The following is a 17,846-nucleotide window of genomic DNA, read 5'->3' as shown; positions in this document are numbered from 1 at the left end:
TATTTTAATACATAGTGCATATAAAATCATAGTAAAAATGTATATGCTTGTGACTTGTGACAAGTTGTGAGCTAACAAATTATACCGGGACCTTGTGAAATGACTAATATGGGTCGCGGTTGTTGGGGTTGTTGGGTAATATGACCAAAATGAGATCTGAAAATTTTGGGAAGAGGATTGATAAGGATTGGTGGATTGGTGAGTTCGGAGTAGTATAAGAAAGGCAGTTCCTACTTTACAGTTTACAGCTCTCATCCCATTTTCTCCTCTTCTTCCCTTCATTTCGGAGTCGCGATTCCATTTCGAATCCCGAGTGCGAGCTTGGACTCTGCATTGCGAGTTTAGCAGAGAGAAAGAGGAAGAGCAGTTATGAAGGTGATAGACAAGATCCGTGAGTTGTCCAAGGAGAACGATGGCAATAAGGTGGTGTTCTCCTTCGAGTTCTTCCCTCCGAAGACTGAGGAAGGAGTTGAGAACTTGTTCGAGAGAATGGACCGCATGGTGGCTCATAACCCCACCTTCTGCGATATCACCTGGGGAGCCGGCGGCTCCACCGCCGATCTCACTCTCGACATCGCTAACCGCATGCAGAATATGGTCTGCGTTGAGACCATGATGCATCTCACCTGCACCAACATGCCTGTTGAGAAGATCGACCACGCTCTGGACACAATCAAGTCTAACGGCATCCAAAACGTCCTCGCTCTCCGCGGTGACCCGCCTCACGGCCAGGACAAGTTCGTCCAGGTCGAAGGCGGCTTCTCCTGCGCCTTGGACCTCGTGAGTACTGGCTTTTCAGTTTTCTCCCTTTCAATTGGCCATATTTTAGTTCTGTTGGATCTGATCTCCTTTATTTGATTACATACTTCTGCGTAGTTTAGCGGATCTATTCTGTGTTTGATCGTTTGTCTGTGTGGCCGAATTCCTGTTTTTGTTTTGCAGGTGAAGCACATGCGTGAAAAATACGGTGACTACTTCGGGATCACGGTTGCCGGTTATCCAGGTATGATCTGCAACGCTATCACCGTAACAATGCCGACTTAAATTTACGTGCGTTGTTGTACTACTATTCGTTACTTAAATTTTGAGCTTCCCCTGCAGAGGCACATCCTGATGTAATTCCTGCTAGTGGAGTGGCTACTGCTGAGACATACAACAATGACCTTGCCTATCTCAAGAGAAAGGTTGTGTTTTACATATTATGTTGCTAGTTTCTTTAATAAAGTAGTATTACTCATAAGTTGATGTGAAAGATTTGAATCCTCTATTTGTTCTTCTAGTACTAATGCTGTAGTTATTCTTCAGGTGGATGCTGGTGCAGATCTCATTGTTACTCAACTTTTCTATGACACTGACAATTTCCTCAAATTTGTGAATGATTGTCGTCAAATTGGAATAACATGCCCCATTGTTCCTGGTATTATGCCCATTAACAATTACAAGGGCTTCCTCCGTATGACTGGCTTCTGCAAAACCAAGGTATGCTATAGCAGTCTTAAGCCAAGTTGCTCTTTTTTTAGAATTAATTTCATATAAGCCTTTATCAGATTGCACACTTGTTGCTAAAGTTTTTATGCTTCTTTTGCAATGGACTCCTAAGAGTTTCTGCTTTTGTCCTCTTTCTTGATAGAACAAGTATTGATAATTAATTGCCATTGAATACCATATGCAATGCCAATGAACTTCCAAAAAGTTATGCCTATGCAAAGCACCTGAAAAGCTCATATCTCTGAATTTTGTCTTAAATTTCTGTACTTGCAACTCAAACCTCCATTCAAGGGCAAAGCCTCTGTATTTTCTCTATATTTACCATTGAGTAGCCTAACTGAATTGCTTAATTTACAAGATCCTATTGTTCTGAGTATCCTCATAAAATATCAATAACAGTAATATTGGAAACTTGATTCATTTTATGTCTTACAGTTTCAGAATCCCAACTGTCTTGATGAGCTTTTTAGCTCTGATTAGGGCACTTAAAAATTTTGTTTTGATGATGCGTTCTAGATTCCCGCTGAGATTATGGCTGCTCTGGAACCCATTAAGGACAATGAAGAAGCTGTAAAAGCTTATGGAATTCACCTAGGAACTGAGATGTGCAAGAAGATTATGGCTAGTGGGATTAAGACATTACATCTTTATACATTAAATATGGAGAAATCTGCATTGGCAATATTGATGGTTAGTTTCTGTATCTTCTTCCCAAGTCCTTTAGCTAAAATGAAGATTGGGCTAATGTCATAGACTTCTCTTGCAGAATCTTGGGTTAATAGAGGAGTCCAAGGTTTCAAGGTCACTACCTTGGAGGCGTCCCACAAATATTTTTCGTGTAAAGGAAGATGTCCGACCCATATTTTGGTACACTAGTGAATCTCTCTCCTGCATTCTTTTATTTTGTTGTTATTTTGTCACAAGTGAACCTTACCTCTAATGTTTGAGCTAAACAGTCCCAACAATGAGTTCAAATCTGATATATTTTGATAATATGGTAGGGCAAATCGTCCAAAAAGCTACATTTCAAGGACCATTGGCTGGGATCAATACCCGCATGGCCGATGGGGTGATTCTCGAAATCCATCATATGGAGCCCTTTCTGACCATCAGGTGAGTGTGAACTTATTCCCTCTTGTTAGTGATTGCAATTTTCCAATTAGTTCTTTTGCCTACCCCCTCCCCTCCTTCCCAACCCCCTTCTCCCACTCAAGCCTTTTTAAAAAAAAAAAAAAAAATTAAGTGCTGGTATCTTCCTACTCCAGGATAAAGTGCCATTATATATTTGCTATATAAAAAGCCTCTGATTTGCATATTTTACTCATTTACTCCTGAGGATTAGATAAGTCCCATGAATTGCATGAGTGCTAAGAGTATGACATGTTTAGAAGAATACTATTCTTGTCATTCTATCAGATGAATATTGTGTTTTAAAGTAAATAGTGGATATGTTTAGAAGAATACTATGCTAATTTTGTTTTCATATGCTACAGTTCATGCGGCCACGTGCACGGGATAAGAAACTTCAAGAAGAGTGGGCTGTTCCTTTGAATGGCATTGAAGATATTTGTGAGGTATGCTTTAGGTTGGAGTCTGTCTTAACTGGATGCTTCAGAACTACTTCCTGTTTATATACGGTACTTATGAAACTTATTCTCATCAGATATTTTCCAAGTTCTGTCTTGGAAAACTCAGAAGTAACCCTTGGTCTGAATTAGATGGGCTTCAGCCAGAGACAAAAACTATCAATGAACAGTTGGGTGCTATTAACAAAAAAGGATTCCTTACAATCAACAGCCAACCAGCAGTTAATGGAGAAAAATCTGACTCACCTTCTGTTGGTAAGAACTATCACTTTTAGCAAGTCAATATGGAAAGCATGAGTGGCTGAGTCCCTTATTCCTCCCTATTCTATTTCCTTAACTTTACCTAATTTGGCTATAGGGAGCATTTTTTTGTTCCTTTTTCTTGATATGCTGATTTCAACACCTCATAAAAGTCATAAAATTGCTTGCCGGTCCAATTTTCATCTTCTCTTGAATGCTAATTCAGGCATATGCTTCCTCCAAACTTCTTAAAGAATAAAGTTTCATGTATATTGGTAGATTCTTGTTTCCAAAGAGTCCTAGGATGGGTTACAGCCTACCTTAATTAGTCCAAAAGAGTTGCACAGAATCATTGGTGGTGGGGGTTTGATTCATAGCCTGTAAAGTGAAACAGTACCTTGTTTCAGTTGTTTGTCTTTATTCACATGACCCACTCCACTCTCACACAAAAGGTGTGTGTGTGTGTGTGTGTGTGTGAGAGAGAGAGAGAGAGAGAGAGAGAGAGAGAGAAGTTTACATATTAGATGTTTTTCTAAGCATCCCTAGGAAGAAGAGAATAAAGGAAAAGCTTAGCCATAGCTCATTTTTCTAATTGTGTTTAATGCAAGATACTTCTTCATTCGTTTTTTGATAGCAGCTTTAATTTGCAGGTTGGGGTGGCGCTGGTGGCTATGTATATCAGAAGGCATATTTGGAGTTTTTCTGCTCAAAGCAGAAGTTAGATGCTCTTGTTGATAAATGCAATACCTTCCCATCTCTCACCTACATTGCAGTGAATAAAGAAGGAACTTTGGTTTCTAATGTCAAGACAACTGATGTGAATGCTGTGACATGGGGGGTCTTCCCAGCTAAGGAGATAATTCAACCAACAGTTGTTGATCCTGCTAGCTTTATGATATGGAAGGATGAGGCTTTTGAAACCTGGTCCAAGGGTTGGGGTCAGCTATACCCCGAGTCTGATCTCTCCAGAAAGTTGCTTGAAGAGGTTTGTGACTTTAACTGCTTAATTGCTTGTCTCAATCCTTGTGATCTTTCTTGTGATCTCTAAGGGACAATGTCTTATTATTCCTGCAGGTTCAAAGGACTTATTTCTTGGTGAGTTTGGTGGACAATGATTACGTCCATGGTGATCTCTTTGCTATCTTCAAGGATCTGTGATCATGACGACTAGCAAAAGTTATCTGCCTTTCAAAAGCGCTATCTAATTCCTACAAATTCAATTCTTTTTGCTAGAGTGATCGATAAAAGTTATTCTCTCTTGTTTTAAACATTCGCGTTATTGTGAGGCTTGAAATAATTCTGGTATTCCTCTCATATTTGTAATCTACTATTTCGGTCACTCAAAGCAATTTCATATGCAGAAACTTGTGCTTATACATTGCCTGATGAACCAGAACTGTGATACCCCTCATTTCACACAACTTAATTCTAGTTCAATCAATTGCACACCTAGTTGACATCACACTCACTGTTGCAAAAATCCCTGCCTAGGCGTTAGGCGTTCCTAGACCGAGGCGAATTGCTCCCTAGGCGTTCGCCTAGGTGGCTGGCCGCCTAGCACCTAACTCGTCCGACTAGGCTGAGTTAACTTGCCCAAGTAAGAGAAGTAAGAGATATATATATATATAATATAATATAATATATGACATACACCACACACATGAATTAATTTTTTGTTTTTATAGGTCGCTGTTTAGAATCGCTTAGGCGTTAGGCGCTAAGTCTACCGCCCGCTTAGGCGTTAGGCGCTAAGTCTACCGCCCGACTAGCGCCTACTGCAACCATGATCACACTACATACTCTTCCGATTATCGAGACAAAACATCTAAAGGAGAAAAATGATAGATCTAGCTCGCAACCAAAAAATCTACACACCAATTTCATTCATCAAAATTGAACTTGGTTCTGGTTCTGGTTACTTGGCCGAAATTGCCTTTTGAAGGCATTTTTTTTAAGTTCCGTTTCTGCTTAGTTTGCGTTTTTTGACTGCTATCATTTGTATTAAGGGTGTTTTTTTATTTGGGAATGGAAATCGGAATTGGTACGGGTGTTTTTGGTGAAAGTATTTTGCATGTTTGGTAGTAGGGTGGAATAGGAATGATTATTAATAATTGGGAAAAAAAGGAGGAAGGGGAACCCTTATATCATTAGAGTATGAGTTTTCCAATTAATATTCCAAACCCATAGTAGTATTCTAAAACCTATCAACCAAACAATAACAATCACTTTGATACACATACCTTATACCTAAACCCACCAACCAAACACACCCTAAGTGTCTTTTAGGAAGATCATGTTAGGGTCTATCTATTTCTCAATTAAAAGACTTGATGTCTCGTCATCAAAACATCACATAACTCTGTCCTTAGTCATTAATTTTGTATGAACAAACTGCATTGCCATAAACTTAACAAAATAGGTTTATAGGAGCCCTTACTGGTATGGCAAGTATGCTAAAACCATGCGACCATCATCTTGGTAAACGGGAATTACCATAGCAAGCAAGCATCGAGGAAAGATAAGTAGCCATCTCTGTTTAATTATTTGCTTCTAATCGTCAAATTGAGTTACAAAATTAGAATCCAAAAGGAAAAGTTATGGAGTATGTTCTCTTTCCATCTCATAGACTTAGAGTGAGTCCTGCAATTGCACAACACTAAATAATGATATGCCGAAGGAATAAGTGCAAGCAATCCACAACTGTTCTCTTCATCATCAAATCAAATCTCAAGTTACACAAACCAGAAACAGGTTGAATAAAACAGAGTTTTACAATTCTCAAAATCAATAGTCATCACCTCTTGATACCACCTCTTTGCAAGTCGGACGAAGTAAAATGGTGTGCTCAAACTGGGATACATAGCTGCCCTTAATATCACATAGAGGAGGGTATGGCTGCCACAAAACCAAATCTTACTGTTAACTTCTTCAAGCAAAAGATGAGTGATATATCTATCACACTAAATCAGCAAATAACATAATAAACTAAAACTTCTGCAAGACTGCTCAACTTCATAATGCAGTAGTAGTTGAATCTAAGCCAATATTGTACCTGAACAATACCAGCATCACACAAATTCTTTAGTGCCATCAGATACTTTGTTTCACCAAGACGGTCCAGATAACGTCTACAGAAAGCAAGGGTGGAGAAGTTCTTGTTTATTGTTGCTAGTAACTGCTTCGCTCTTGGCAACCGCAGTGGAATGTGCCCAACATCAAAATTCTTCATATAATGACTGCACTCTAGATCTTCTCTAACATATCCCTTCCCTGCACATGATCAAGTGGTACGAAAATTGCTTTATTCAGTCAATTATTATCTGTCACTGAAAAAAAAAAATGAAGAAAAGAAAGAGCATATTACCTGTTGACCCGAAAGTCTCAATGGCATAAAATTCACCCTCTTCCATCTTAGTTTGTTCTCCTCCTTTCACAATTGGGACAGATTTACCAGCATGAATTTGATATTGCCCAATGCTATGCCCATTCAAATTCCGGACACTTTTAACTGCAAAAATTGAAATCACAAATTAACATACAACTCCATAGAAAGATACCGATGAGAAAAGTTCCTATATTATTAAACTGAGTACAAGCACCAAATAGAAAGGGATAACCTGCAAGCCAGAATATAGATTATCATTAAGCAAGCATTTTAAATAGAAAGAAGAACCAACAGTAACATTAAACCAGAAATTGCCTTGAAACCAAATTCTTTCTCTAATTCTCAGATAAGCTCATACCTTGGAAGACTTTCCCATTAATTTCAACCTCATAGGACTCCATGACCTCCTGGATAGCAGCACCAACATCACAAAGGCGAACATCAATACCCGCTTCCTGCATGGATGGCATGCTGTTAGTTTCAATACCAAATCTAGTTCCCCACATCTGTCAAAATTAAATCTAATATGTATATAGTATAGGTTGTGTTCAAAGCAAATATTACCTTGATTCCTGTATAGGTGGCTTCACGTGAGGCTTCAAGCAGTGGATCAAACATGGGATTGAAAGCCACAGTAAATGCACAGTCTACTATGCGACCTGCAAGAAAAACAGAATTCACAAAATGTTAGAATTACCAAGAAAATAAGAACACTTTCAAGGTGTTGCATGCATAAAAGAAACAATATTACCATCGATGTGTGTCCCAAAATCCAATTTCATGACATCATCATACTGAAGCACAGTTTTGTCTCCAGAATTTGGAGTCCAATGGGCTGCAACCCTGCAATATGAACACATACAAAGAGAAAGAATGAAATGAGTGACAGAGAGGAGTTAGGCCTACTAATTTAGCTACTCTTTCAACGAATAAAAACAGAATTGTCAATCATGTGAGACTGTCTATTAAATCAATGCAAAGACAAAGAAATCAAGTAAATAAATCCAATTACCAATTCAGTGAACACCCAGTGGGGAATGCAATGCCAGCTTGAAGTCCATTTTCTGATATCAATTTGCGAACTGTGTTCTCCAAGGTCTCACATATGTCAATCATCAACATTCCAGGCTTCAAAATTTGTCTAACATATTTTCGTACCTAGCAAAATGGGTTTTGATGAAAAATAAGCAAGGAAAAACACAAAGCTAGTTTTCCTGGTGGCAATTTGTTTTGACTATACATTAGTAATCATATTCCAACAAACTAAAATCTCTAGGTAAGAGCAACTTCAAACCTGACGGTGAACTTCTGCTGCTTGTCGAATTGAATTGTAAATTGGTTTTTCCAGGCGTTCCAATTCCCTTTTTTCTTCAGATGTAGTACGCCACAAGTTACTGCACAAATCAATCATTTAATAATCATCCAAGAATCTCAAATTCGAAACAACACATTGTATGAAAAACCAAGTATCATAACAGGTTGAGAACGACAGATACAAAAGAGCAATGCATACTAAAACTCTTCAGTTTTTATGACATGTTGGTTCTACAACTTGCTAACATGGAATAAAAGAAACTAGTTTCTTCAACACCTATTCATTTACCTCCCAAGTCACGAGGAACAGCCAAAAACAAATGGAGCTTGATATTTTACTGATCAGTAAACTCAATGTGTTTGAAAGGTTGATTGCTCATGATTTTTTTAGCATCTGCAGTTCCAAAGCTTATTGTCTGCCTTATAACATTTCATTCCAAGTGCAAAACCTGATTCACCTTTTATCCCAAATTACATGACATAATTTTTGTGCTCTTGATGTTTATAGTTTTTTTTTAAATTTATTTAAAAGGAATTTATTGCATACATTTGATATTTAAGTGAATATGGAATAATATAATCTGCCAGTGATGTAGAAGTATTACTTGCAAAAGTGTGTCAACTATTCCAAAATGTCCCTATATTGAGTGTGTTCCATGTAAAATAGGACAAAATGAGTAGATAAACCAATAAATACTACAATGTTTTCATGTACATACTCATCTTTGTATTGTTGAATTTCACCCTCAGGAAACTCAGCAGAAGGAAAAAGTTCAACTACAGGAATAGATGGTGTTTCAGTTTGTTGTGGTGGTTCCTTTTTCTTCCTGCATTTGAGATCAAACTATCAAGGCGATGCAATTTCAAAGCTTTAAGGAAGCATTTGAAAGAAAAAGGAGGTTGGCAAAAAGAAAATTTGAAAATAAAATAAAAGTTAGGTGCAAAAAGGTGGCTCACTTGCTTTTGTTCTTCTTCTTCTTTTTCTTTGCAGCTTCTGGAATTTGCAAGTTTATAGCGCATGCATGAGAACCAACCGAATACATAAGATATCATAAAGTAAATAACGACAAGAAAAACTGAGTACTTAAAGGCCAAGTGTGTAATCCAGCTGACAAGATGCACATAAACATTGTTTTGCAAAAAGGTACCACAGTTCAACTACCCCAAAATAGCAGTTGGGCTGAATATACAGAGGCTTAAAAAAAAAATTGTAACCAGGTGCATTGAAATTTATCTATATATATGACCTTATCCCATTATCCACTCCTCTATCATAGTGCAATGAAATTATGGAAGAACCAAACATGGGGAAAAAAATAAACTTTCATTACAGTCATAAAATTTGTCCCTTGTTGATTTCTTATTCAAACTTCAGGCAGTGATGGCACTTGAGAATGAGTATTAATTCATCTCAATGTAACATCTACAATTTGGGTGTTCCCCAAGTCTGTTTCTAATGAAAATCCCACTAGATAGAAACGTTTATAGTATTTAAATGACAGGTTATACTTGCCAAAACATTAGAAGGGAAACAATGATTGTCATGGCTATATAATCAATACCTATACAAGCAATAATCTTAGATTTTGTGGTTTATGAGCAAAGCCACATTTTTTTAGGACTACTCTTATTAAAACAAATATGAGCACCCAGAATATCCTTGCAATAGTTTAAGGATTATGGACTAATGAATGTAAATCACGAGCAATTATAAATTCAAATCAGCGCATCAAATGATAGCCGCATCCATCATAATTAAAGAAAATTACATAAGGTTTGCAGGAGGGGAAAAAAAAAAAGAGAGAGAGATAAGAGAAGCAAACTATACTTGTTCATTTTAAAAGTAATTCAAATCAAAATTAAAAAATTAGGTATTTCCTGAACATTAAAGAAATACCTGTTGGCTCCCCTGTTGTCAACTCATCAACTTTCTCCTCGACATCTTTCTGTACTGAAGAAGAAGACTCAACATTACCATTACCTAGCTCTGATGTTCCCTCTTCAAGAACAACACCAGTACCAGATTCCTCTTTTGCCATTGTCAATTACTATATTCACCATGAAAGCAAAGCCAAATGAGAACAATGAGGCAGAAGCAAGCTAAGAAATCACCAAATTTCATCAGAACATATTCATCCATAATAAAAACAGAAATATTTACGCGATAGAGTGCCATAGAATCCCTATAAGAACACAAAATCTAAGAAAAGAAGAAAGGTGAAATACGATATTGTCCTATACGAGTAATCTACCCTTCCTTCTCACTAAGAATATTTATAAGCACTAACTTTTGCATAAAGCAAAAATGCAAAATACATCAAATTTGACAGACTACAGCACAATCGAAGAAAAATTATAAGCTAAATCTCAGATAAATCCAAGATGATTGAGTTATTAACAAAAAGGAAAACATAGAACATAACAAGATATATCAGAAAAATCCTGATTCATCGGAAAATCCTTTCAACTTATTAAAAAATAATAATAATATAAATCGAGTATACCAGAACTGATACAACGGATATATGAAGCGAAGAAAATCTAGCTCCACTGTGCTGCCGACGAGCTTTCTATCTGTGACGGTGGGGAGGGCAATGCGAAAGTGATCGAGGGTTTTACCACTGATTGCAGTATAGACCGCGAACCGTAATGTAAACGGCTCAGATGGACCGTTCGATCGGTTACTCGGTTGCGTCTCTCTTTTCTTTTCTTTCTTTTTCTTGTTTATTTTAATTTTTTTTTATTTATAAATTCACGGGGTCTTTCTACGCCCGTTTAACGGTATGGATCCACCACTCACATTCGCTCGAGAGGCATGAGAACTGGTCCAGTAGAATCATCATTTATGAAATCGAATTCAGATTTTTCCAAAATTCTTTCACACAAAGATATCTCACTTGCCACGAACTATCCCATTGAATTTGTTTTCTTGTTTATGTTACCATTCGGAATAACATCACAAGAACAACCTGATACTTGATTGAAAAATACATTGTAAATAATTATGAGTGTTTAACAAAATAAATAAATTCAATTTTATTTATATATAATAGTTTTATTTATACTTATGCAATTTTGACATGATAAAATATGAGTGTTTATTACATATGAGCAATATTTACCTAGTGCATATATTTATATCATGATTATAGATTTGTCTTAACATTCAAAAAACATGGGTGTTGTGACACAAATATTATAATGTCACGATAGTACATTTAATTCCATTGTCCATTTTATATGCAATGATAATTTCAATTGGAAGAGTAAATAGTTAGTCATTATTGCCAAAGACCTTGTGATATAGTGACACCCGGTTGCACTCCCACATGGGAGGGAGTGAGTTCGAGTCTCAGTGGAGCCGATATTGGCTCTCTGTGCAATACTACATTGTAACAAGAGTCAATAATACTAAAAAAAAAAAGTCATTATGACACGGCAATTTATATCAGATATAATCGTTGACATCATTAATAAAATATTTGACCCGTCTCACGATTAAAACTTGTGAGACCGTCTTACACAACTTTTTATCCTTTTTAATACAATTTCTCAGTTAAAATCGTAAACTTAAATTTTAAAAGTACTTCATTTTTTTTTAAATATTGTATTTTATGAGTTTACCTTCATTTGTATCTTACTTCATGATAAATATATGCATTACTTACATGTTATAAACAAAACATTATCATCTCATTTATTATTATATTAATGTTAAAACTATAAATAAAACAAAAAATCAAATAAAAACTATATACATTAACTAAAAATGTAATCATTTGAAATACAATATCTACTAAGTTTAATGTTTTTTTTTATTTGTCAAATAATAATCTTTATGATGCACTTTGCCCCTTAACTTTAATATTTTTATTAGATCTTTTCAATATTTATTAATTTTTTGTTTCTATCAAAGTACGACTCACGTAATGTAATAGAATAAAATAAGAATAAAATCTAACATTTCACGTAAAAACATTCAACTTTGAATATTAACTTCTTATAATACACACACTTTGCATATCCAAATAGAAATTGTATGTATACCATAAATACAAATTATAAAATTAATAATGGATAAACTGTACAGGGAACGAACATCTAAATTTGTAATGGTAGTAACAATTCTTAACATGCAAATTGTAAGGTGATAGATTTAGAATTTGGAATATATATGAGACAGTAAATAGTGAGGATACATGGTAATAGTAAAGGACAATTGCCATTAAAGTAAAAGAATAGTAAATAATGATAATTGTGATTGACACAGAAGAAAAATGCCGATACAATAATTAACAAGAAAATGTAAAGTTTAATCAAATTACTAGCTTAGACTAATCTCATTCCATAAATTGAATACCTTGCTAAATGATGTGGTAAGAGAGAAATTTTTTTTTTTGTGGGTTTTCAGCCTACTTGGATAACAAAGGGATAGAGAAATTGCTAACTTAGCAAGTGAAGAGAGAAACAACGTGACATTTTTTATTTCTAGCAATCATTTCACCATTTGCTTTTTATTTTTTTTTAAATTTCTTTTAATATTATTTTATTATTTTATTTATAATATAATATGAAAGTGAAAAAGATTTGCAGGGATGTAGAATAAATAATGAAAAATTTATAAATTTGATGATGTAATAATAAGACTTATTTTAAAAAATGAAAAATATTTACAAAGATAAGAATTACATTAATAAATACAAAATTTCAAATTTTGCCCTAAATAGGAGTAAGACCAAGGTAAGTTGACATCCCCAAGATATTGGGAATGCTCTTGTAAGAAGGATACCTCTTTGCCTACCCTATACCCTACTATATATAAATACGGAGGAGTTTATACATACTCCCCTATACGGAGTTGAATAAAATCAATATAACGCAATAGGCGCTAAATAAATACGTCAACCGGGAGTCGACCCCGAAATCGAGAACTTCTCTCCATCGTCTTCTCCCTGTCCCAGTGTCCCCTCACCTCTGCTCTGATCAGCTAAGTTCATTTCAAAGCAGAGAAGGGAAAATCGCAGGGAAGATATATCCCCTTCTCCGCCTTAATCTCCCCTATCCTGGTGCTAAACCCTAGAATTTACTACTTTTGCTATTACTGTTGGATCTGTTTGTCGTCGATCCACCTCCGACAAAGACACAAAGAAGGAAAAATAAAAAGTAAAGTTACTAAAAACAAAACGTTCGATTCAAATTTTCAGAAACGATGGCTCAAGATGAGTTGTCTGTATCATCATCAGCACTTGAAGCAGATTCACAGGAATCAGTAGTGATTGGAGCCCTAAATTCAACGGTAGCGCCGTCGTCGTCGCCGCCGCTCGATCTTCCGGTGGAGTCATCCACCTCTGTTTCTCCACCGTCCGATCAGTTGCCTCCGTCCCTATCCAGGAACCTCTCCCTCAGCAAGCTGAACGCTGGAGCTCCTGCATTTGTCCCTAGAAGTGCGACTTCTCCTTCGCTGACGTCCGCGGCATCGGGGTCTCTGGCACCATCTCCGGCTCCTCCAGCGCTTTCTCCGTCTTCGTCGTCATCGACTTTACCCGGGCTCGTGATTCCTCAGCATAACCAAACGTTGCTGCACGTTTACACCGGTCCGGGAGGTGGTGCCTTCCACCAAATCCCCGCCCACGTGCCGGTCCAGAGTCACTATCTCTATGCCCCTCAGATGCCCGCCCAATATATGGTTGGAGGGTTTTTGGATCAAGCAGGGCAAGAGGTTGCTGCTGCTGGTTCTAGTGCTGCAATTCATGCTGTCCCTCCGCAGGACTTGGATAAAGGGTTGAAGAATGGGAGATTATCAGAAGAAGCTTCTCAGAAGATTCTTAACCAGGTATCTCATTGATTTACTTCAAAATTTCCTTAATAGTCTCTGAACACTGACTGCAACAAGTATTTCTTTTAAAGCTTGTATTTCGTTCTTTTTCACCTTTCTAATTTAATTGCCCACAGGTGGAGTATTATTTCAGTGACCTAAATCTGGCAACTACAGATCATTTAATGAGGGTTATGAGCAAGGATCCTGAAGGATATGGTAAGATTTCCCAGATTTATACAATTATATACCTAACCTTTTTGCTTGTTTATTTGTGTGAGTGTACTGTTTTTTTTTTTCTTCAATTTTGTGTGGATTACTCATTTATCATATATATTCAGTGCATTGCTCCTTTATTATAGATATTCCTTTGGTTTAGTTTTTTCCAGCTGCATTATATTTTTGTTCAAGTTATTCATTTCTTAGTAATGCTAGAGAGGCAGATTGGTGATGTTTTACCTCATGCACCTCCCTTTTTTGTTAGTGTCACCTATAACCATAATTGATTTTTGTATGAGCTTTTGCATTTAAAGGTGAAGTTTATTTTGCTCATATAATCACTTCTATGGTCTTCTCATCCACAGATTGTTCTGCCTATTTTAGTTCCATTTTGTGTTACCTATTTGGTTGAACATAAGAGATGGTTGCATAAATTTTTGGAAGTATATAGATGAAATATGTTTCATTAGTGGCATCTCTTCTGTAGTCTATAGACTCTCTGTGTCTTAAGATGGGTTGCTCCTGCATTTTGTTACTTGATAATTAATTCTCCAAGACTGAGCAAACTTTTTTGAGCTATCTTTTTTCCTTGCTATCTAGTACCAATATCTGTTGTTGCATCCTTCAAGAAGATCAAAGCTCTAATCAGTAGTCATGCCCACCTTGCTAAAATTCTTCGCAACTCAACAAAGCTTGTAAGGTTCTTTTCCCTTGCTTCAATATTGCTGTCTATTTTTTTTTTATTTTTGTTTTTGGTTTGTTTGTTAAAGGCAATGCCATTATAAAGTTGACATTTGTGCCCTTTCTCCATTTCATTTACTTATTTATGTATTAATTTGTTGCTCAATTTGATTCCTCTATTTTCTAGGTAGTTAGTGAAGATGGAAAAAAGGTCAAACGCCAGAATCCTCTGAGTGAAACAGATATGGAAGAATTGCAAGTATGCCTCTGTTTTCTCCCTCTTCTGTTCATTTTTTGCTTTTGCCCTTTTGAATCACCTTTATAGATCCTATTTTTAAGAATTAACTTGTGAACCATTTACTACGTGATTTTTGTTTATCAATTGAGAAGTATTAATGTGTAGTTGTTAAGCCTCTTTCAAAATTTCTTGGTTGATACTCTATATATCAAGGCTATAACAAGTGCTTTTCTATTTCTGATTTTTTAAATTTGTGCTATCGCTCTTCGTAGTCTCGCATAATTGTTGCTGAAAACCTGCCTGAGGATCACTGCCACCAGAACCTCATGAAGATTTTTTCAACCGTTGGAAGGTAAAGAAATATAGCTGCTAATGACATGTACTGTTGTCTGTTACTTTTTAGTTTTTAATTTTTTTTTTTAATAAAAATAATCCATCTGCCTAACTGTACCAGTGTGAAGATGATTCGTACCTGTCAGCCTCAGACTTCCAATGGTGTGTCGTCATCAGGAACTAGAACAGCAAAGTCAGATAGTATGCTCCTCAGCAACAAGGTATACCATACTGTAGTCAGTTGTCACACTAGACTAGACATATACCATAACTCCGTAAGCTCGACAGTTTTGACTGAAAGCTACAGTAACTCAGTAAGCAAACTAATCCCCATATATTTGGTTACAGAATGAAGAAATCTCAAAATTGGAGAGATTATACTTCTTGGAAATATCTTATGATAATATGATTCAGTTGCATTTAACCAAGTTGTAAAATCATCATTTAGTGGTTAAGTCAAACCAAGCTTGAGCTCTTGATTATCATGATGAGTGAAGCATGATCCTTGGGCTGAATATGCTCAAAATTTACTATTGTTGTGCCAATCAAGCATGCCATGAGTTCTAGACTTCTAGTTGCTACCATCCATCTTCTGGTTCCTTCAAAGTCCATTAACCTTGTTACATATGATTGATTTATGAAGTAAATAAATAAATATCAGAGCTGATTTGTCTTGTCATGTCTGTCTACACTATTTAATACAAGACCTGTCTTATTTGCTAACAGAAAGTTGGATGCCAAAAGATAAAGTTTCAACAAATACTACATTGATTTTCTCTGAAATTTTATGCTACTTTTTTGACAAATTGGAATATTTGAATCACTTCTAACCTTTCATGTCCATATGCAGTTGCATGCATTTGTTGAATACGAAACTGTTGAATTGGCTGAAAAAGCGGTATGCTTTTTTTCTTGTAGAACCCATCGCTACACACACACAAACACATTCATCCCTTGTCAAATGCCTTTACATCCTTTTGTAATCTTATTTTGCAGGTTGCTGAGCTAAATGATGCGGGTGACTGGAGGAATGGTCTCAAAGTTCGTATACTGGTTAGACGCACTGTATGTCCTATGCTTTTAATACATTTTCTTCAGCATTAAATACTTTTCTTTTAATAAAGCCCTCATAGTCTTCAGCATGAAATGTCCTTTGTCCTATTGTCAGAACAACTTTGACTAATGTAGAATTATAGAAAGTCTTGGTTATAGAATAAAAAACATTTTGAATAGACGCATGATCTTTATGTCTCTAACATTGTTCATACATTGTAGTCAAAAGAAGTTATGGTGCTTGCAAATTCGCAATGATTTCACAGATGCATTGATAAAGTCTGCATAATGTTTGAAGTCTCAATAGATGCCAAAGTTGATTAAATTACAGTGCTTTGCCTCTGCATAATATAAATGATAGAGTGGTGTATCATTAAAAGTTTTATCTTTCAATTCATAGGCAAAATTGGCCCATACACGAGGAAAGAAGTTTGGTCATGATAGCGAGTCAAATTTCAAGGAAGAGGATGCATTTGCCCCCGAGCAGCAACTCTCGTTGCAACATACTGATTCTCAATCTAATGGGCTTGCAGTAAGTGCTGTTTGTTTGTTGGTAAAGGAACTGATAGTTTAGAGACTAACATGCTAGGATATGTTATTCACCCCTTCTCTCTGTTGGAGATTAATTAAATACTACGTAATTCTAATTGGGGTGACTATGTTTTCCTTCTGATGTTCACAATTGAACACTGGCAATCTGGGTTATTCTTCCTAAATCCTAATAGACTTTAGCATTCATCCTTTTACATTGATTTTCCTTTGCAATCATGACACATGATAATGGAAGAATGTCATATTTGGTTGAGACTACTTGAAAGATTCCTTCCCTTAGCATTTCTCTTTTTTATGCTTCTTTTGTTCGTTATGTTTTGGGGGTTTTAACTTGACAGGGAGTAGAAGAAAGTGATAAGGATGGGCCAAGGAGAACACGAAATCGTGGTAGGGGCAGGGGACGGCCGACTCCTAACAACAACCGTGGGAGCCTAGGAACTTCAACATCAAATGGCAACCGAGGAAATCATAATGCACCACCTCCAAATTTCTCAGTGAATGCTGATCAGGCAACTACAGCCAAGCAACCCTCTGTGCCACGAATGCCTGATGGCACTAAGGGATTCTCAATGGGTCGAGGAAAACCAGTTGCTGTGAAAACTGCTTGATGATGCGTTGCAATTACAACAATCCATGCGTGCCTTGGGTTTTAGGTTGGTAATGTCTTCTTTTGTGCAGTATTAATGACACGGTTTTACTATTGCTGTCTGTCTAATAGAGCGCAACAGTTGGTAGTAATCGGGCAGTTTGAGTTGGTTAGTTACTGTGTTGCAAGGGGTTGGTATTGAAGAATCTACCAAGAATGAACGAACATATGCACTTTTCTTTGTTTTGGACCCTTAGGGTTCTGTATATTAGAATAAACAGAACCTGCGGGATTAACCTACAGCAATACTTGTATGAGTAAAGTTTACATTTTACAGCCGCGTTTGCAACCAAATT

General features: G+C 36.4%; 3 protein-coding genes across 4 annotated transcripts; 2 read left to right on the top strand and 1 right to left on the bottom strand.

The window, feature by feature from the left end:
• The first annotated feature begins 190 nt into the window (after nucleotides 1–190).
• On the top strand, nucleotides 191–4,700 carry LOC116014179 (probable methylenetetrahydrofolate reductase). The gene is made up of 11 exons (XM_031254184.1): nucleotides 191–780; nucleotides 943–1,003; nucleotides 1,102–1,184; nucleotides 1,306–1,479; nucleotides 2,005–2,178; nucleotides 2,255–2,355; nucleotides 2,490–2,601; nucleotides 2,982–3,062; nucleotides 3,152–3,329; nucleotides 3,965–4,299; nucleotides 4,389–4,700. The coding sequence occupies exons 1-11, from the start codon at nucleotides 370–372 to the stop codon at nucleotides 4,470–4,472; spliced, it is 1,794 nt and encodes a 597-aa protein (XP_031110044.1). The 5' UTR covers nucleotides 191–369; the 3' UTR covers nucleotides 4,473–4,700.
• A 1,129-nt stretch (nucleotides 4,701–5,829) lies between these two features.
• On the bottom strand, nucleotides 5,830–10,662 carry LOC116014191 (methionine aminopeptidase 2B). Its single transcript, XM_031254194.1, has 12 exons — nucleotides 10,518–10,662; nucleotides 9,911–10,061; nucleotides 8,971–9,007; nucleotides 8,733–8,840; nucleotides 7,994–8,093; nucleotides 7,712–7,857; nucleotides 7,451–7,542; nucleotides 7,264–7,358; nucleotides 7,058–7,154; nucleotides 6,679–6,822; nucleotides 6,367–6,584; nucleotides 5,830–6,209 (listed from the first exon to the last, which is right to left on the bottom strand). The coding sequence occupies exons 2-12, from the start codon at nucleotides 10,050–10,052 to the stop codon at nucleotides 6,099–6,101; spliced, it is 1,290 nt and encodes a 429-aa protein (XP_031110054.1). The 5' UTR covers nucleotides 10,053–10,061; nucleotides 10,518–10,662; the 3' UTR covers nucleotides 5,830–6,098.
• Nucleotides 10,663–12,897: 2,235 nt separating this feature from the next.
• Nucleotides 12,898–17,826, top strand: LOC116016671 (la-related protein 6B). Of its 2 annotated transcripts, none has more exons than XM_031257044.1 (10): nucleotides 12,898–13,846; nucleotides 13,966–14,047; nucleotides 14,648–14,742; nucleotides 14,916–14,987; nucleotides 15,239–15,318; nucleotides 15,421–15,520; nucleotides 16,150–16,197; nucleotides 16,296–16,352; nucleotides 16,753–16,884; nucleotides 17,243–17,826. In XM_031257044.1, the coding sequence occupies exons 1-10, from the start codon at nucleotides 13,223–13,225 to the stop codon at nucleotides 17,510–17,512; spliced, it is 1,560 nt and encodes a 519-aa protein (XP_031112904.1). In that variant the 5' UTR covers nucleotides 12,898–13,222; the 3' UTR covers nucleotides 17,513–17,826. The 2 variants fall into 2 exon arrangements, with proteins under 2 accessions (XP_031112904.1, XP_031112896.1); XM_031257036.1 differs by having other exon boundaries at nucleotides 12,900–13,846; nucleotides 16,296–16,364.
• Nucleotides 17,827–17,846: the final 20 nt, after the last annotated feature.

Source organism: Ipomoea triloba, chromosome 1, assembly GCF_003576645.1.
Source record: "Ipomoea triloba cultivar NCNSP0323 chromosome 1, ASM357664v1".
Classification (NCBI taxonomy): domain Eukaryota; kingdom Viridiplantae; phylum Streptophyta; class Magnoliopsida; order Solanales; family Convolvulaceae; genus Ipomoea; species Ipomoea triloba.
This window is presented reverse-complemented; position numbering and strand designations above follow the sequence as displayed.

Bases quoted from the DNA above. Each gene is read 5' to 3' on its own strand.
- LOC116014179 (XM_031254184.1), top strand. From the start codon at position 370: ATGAAGGTGATAGACAAGATCCGTGAGTTGTCCAAGGAGAACGATGGC. The intron at 2,179-2,254 runs GTTAGTTTCTGT...CTTCTCTTGCAG, and splicing joins CTGCATTGGCAATATTGATG to AATCTTGGGTTAATAGAGGA. The intron at 4,300-4,388 runs GTTTGTGACTTT...TTATTCCTGCAG, and splicing joins CCAGAAAGTTGCTTGAAGAG to GTTCAAAGGACTTATTTCTT.
- LOC116014191 (XM_031254194.1), bottom strand. From the start codon at position 10,052: ATGGCAAAAGAGGAATCTGGTACTGGTGTTGTTCTTGAAGAGGGAACA. The intron at 7,155-7,263 runs GTAATATTTGCT...CCATCCATGCAG, and splicing joins CCACCTATACAGGAATCAAG to GAAGCGGGTATTGATGTTCG. The intron at 6,210-6,366 runs GTACAATATTGG...GTTTTGTGGCAG, and splicing joins GTGATGCTGGTATTGTTCAG to CCATACCCTCCTCTATGTGA.
- LOC116016671 (XM_031257036.1), top strand. From the start codon at position 13,223: ATGGCTCAAGATGAGTTGTCTGTATCATCATCAGCACTTGAAGCAGAT. The intron at 14,743-14,915 runs GTAAGGTTCTTT...TCTATTTTCTAG, and splicing joins TTCGCAACTCAACAAAGCTT to GTAGTTAGTGAAGATGGAAA. The intron at 14,988-15,238 runs GTATGCCTCTGT...CGCTCTTCGTAG, and splicing joins CAGATATGGAAGAATTGCAA to TCTCGCATAATTGTTGCTGA.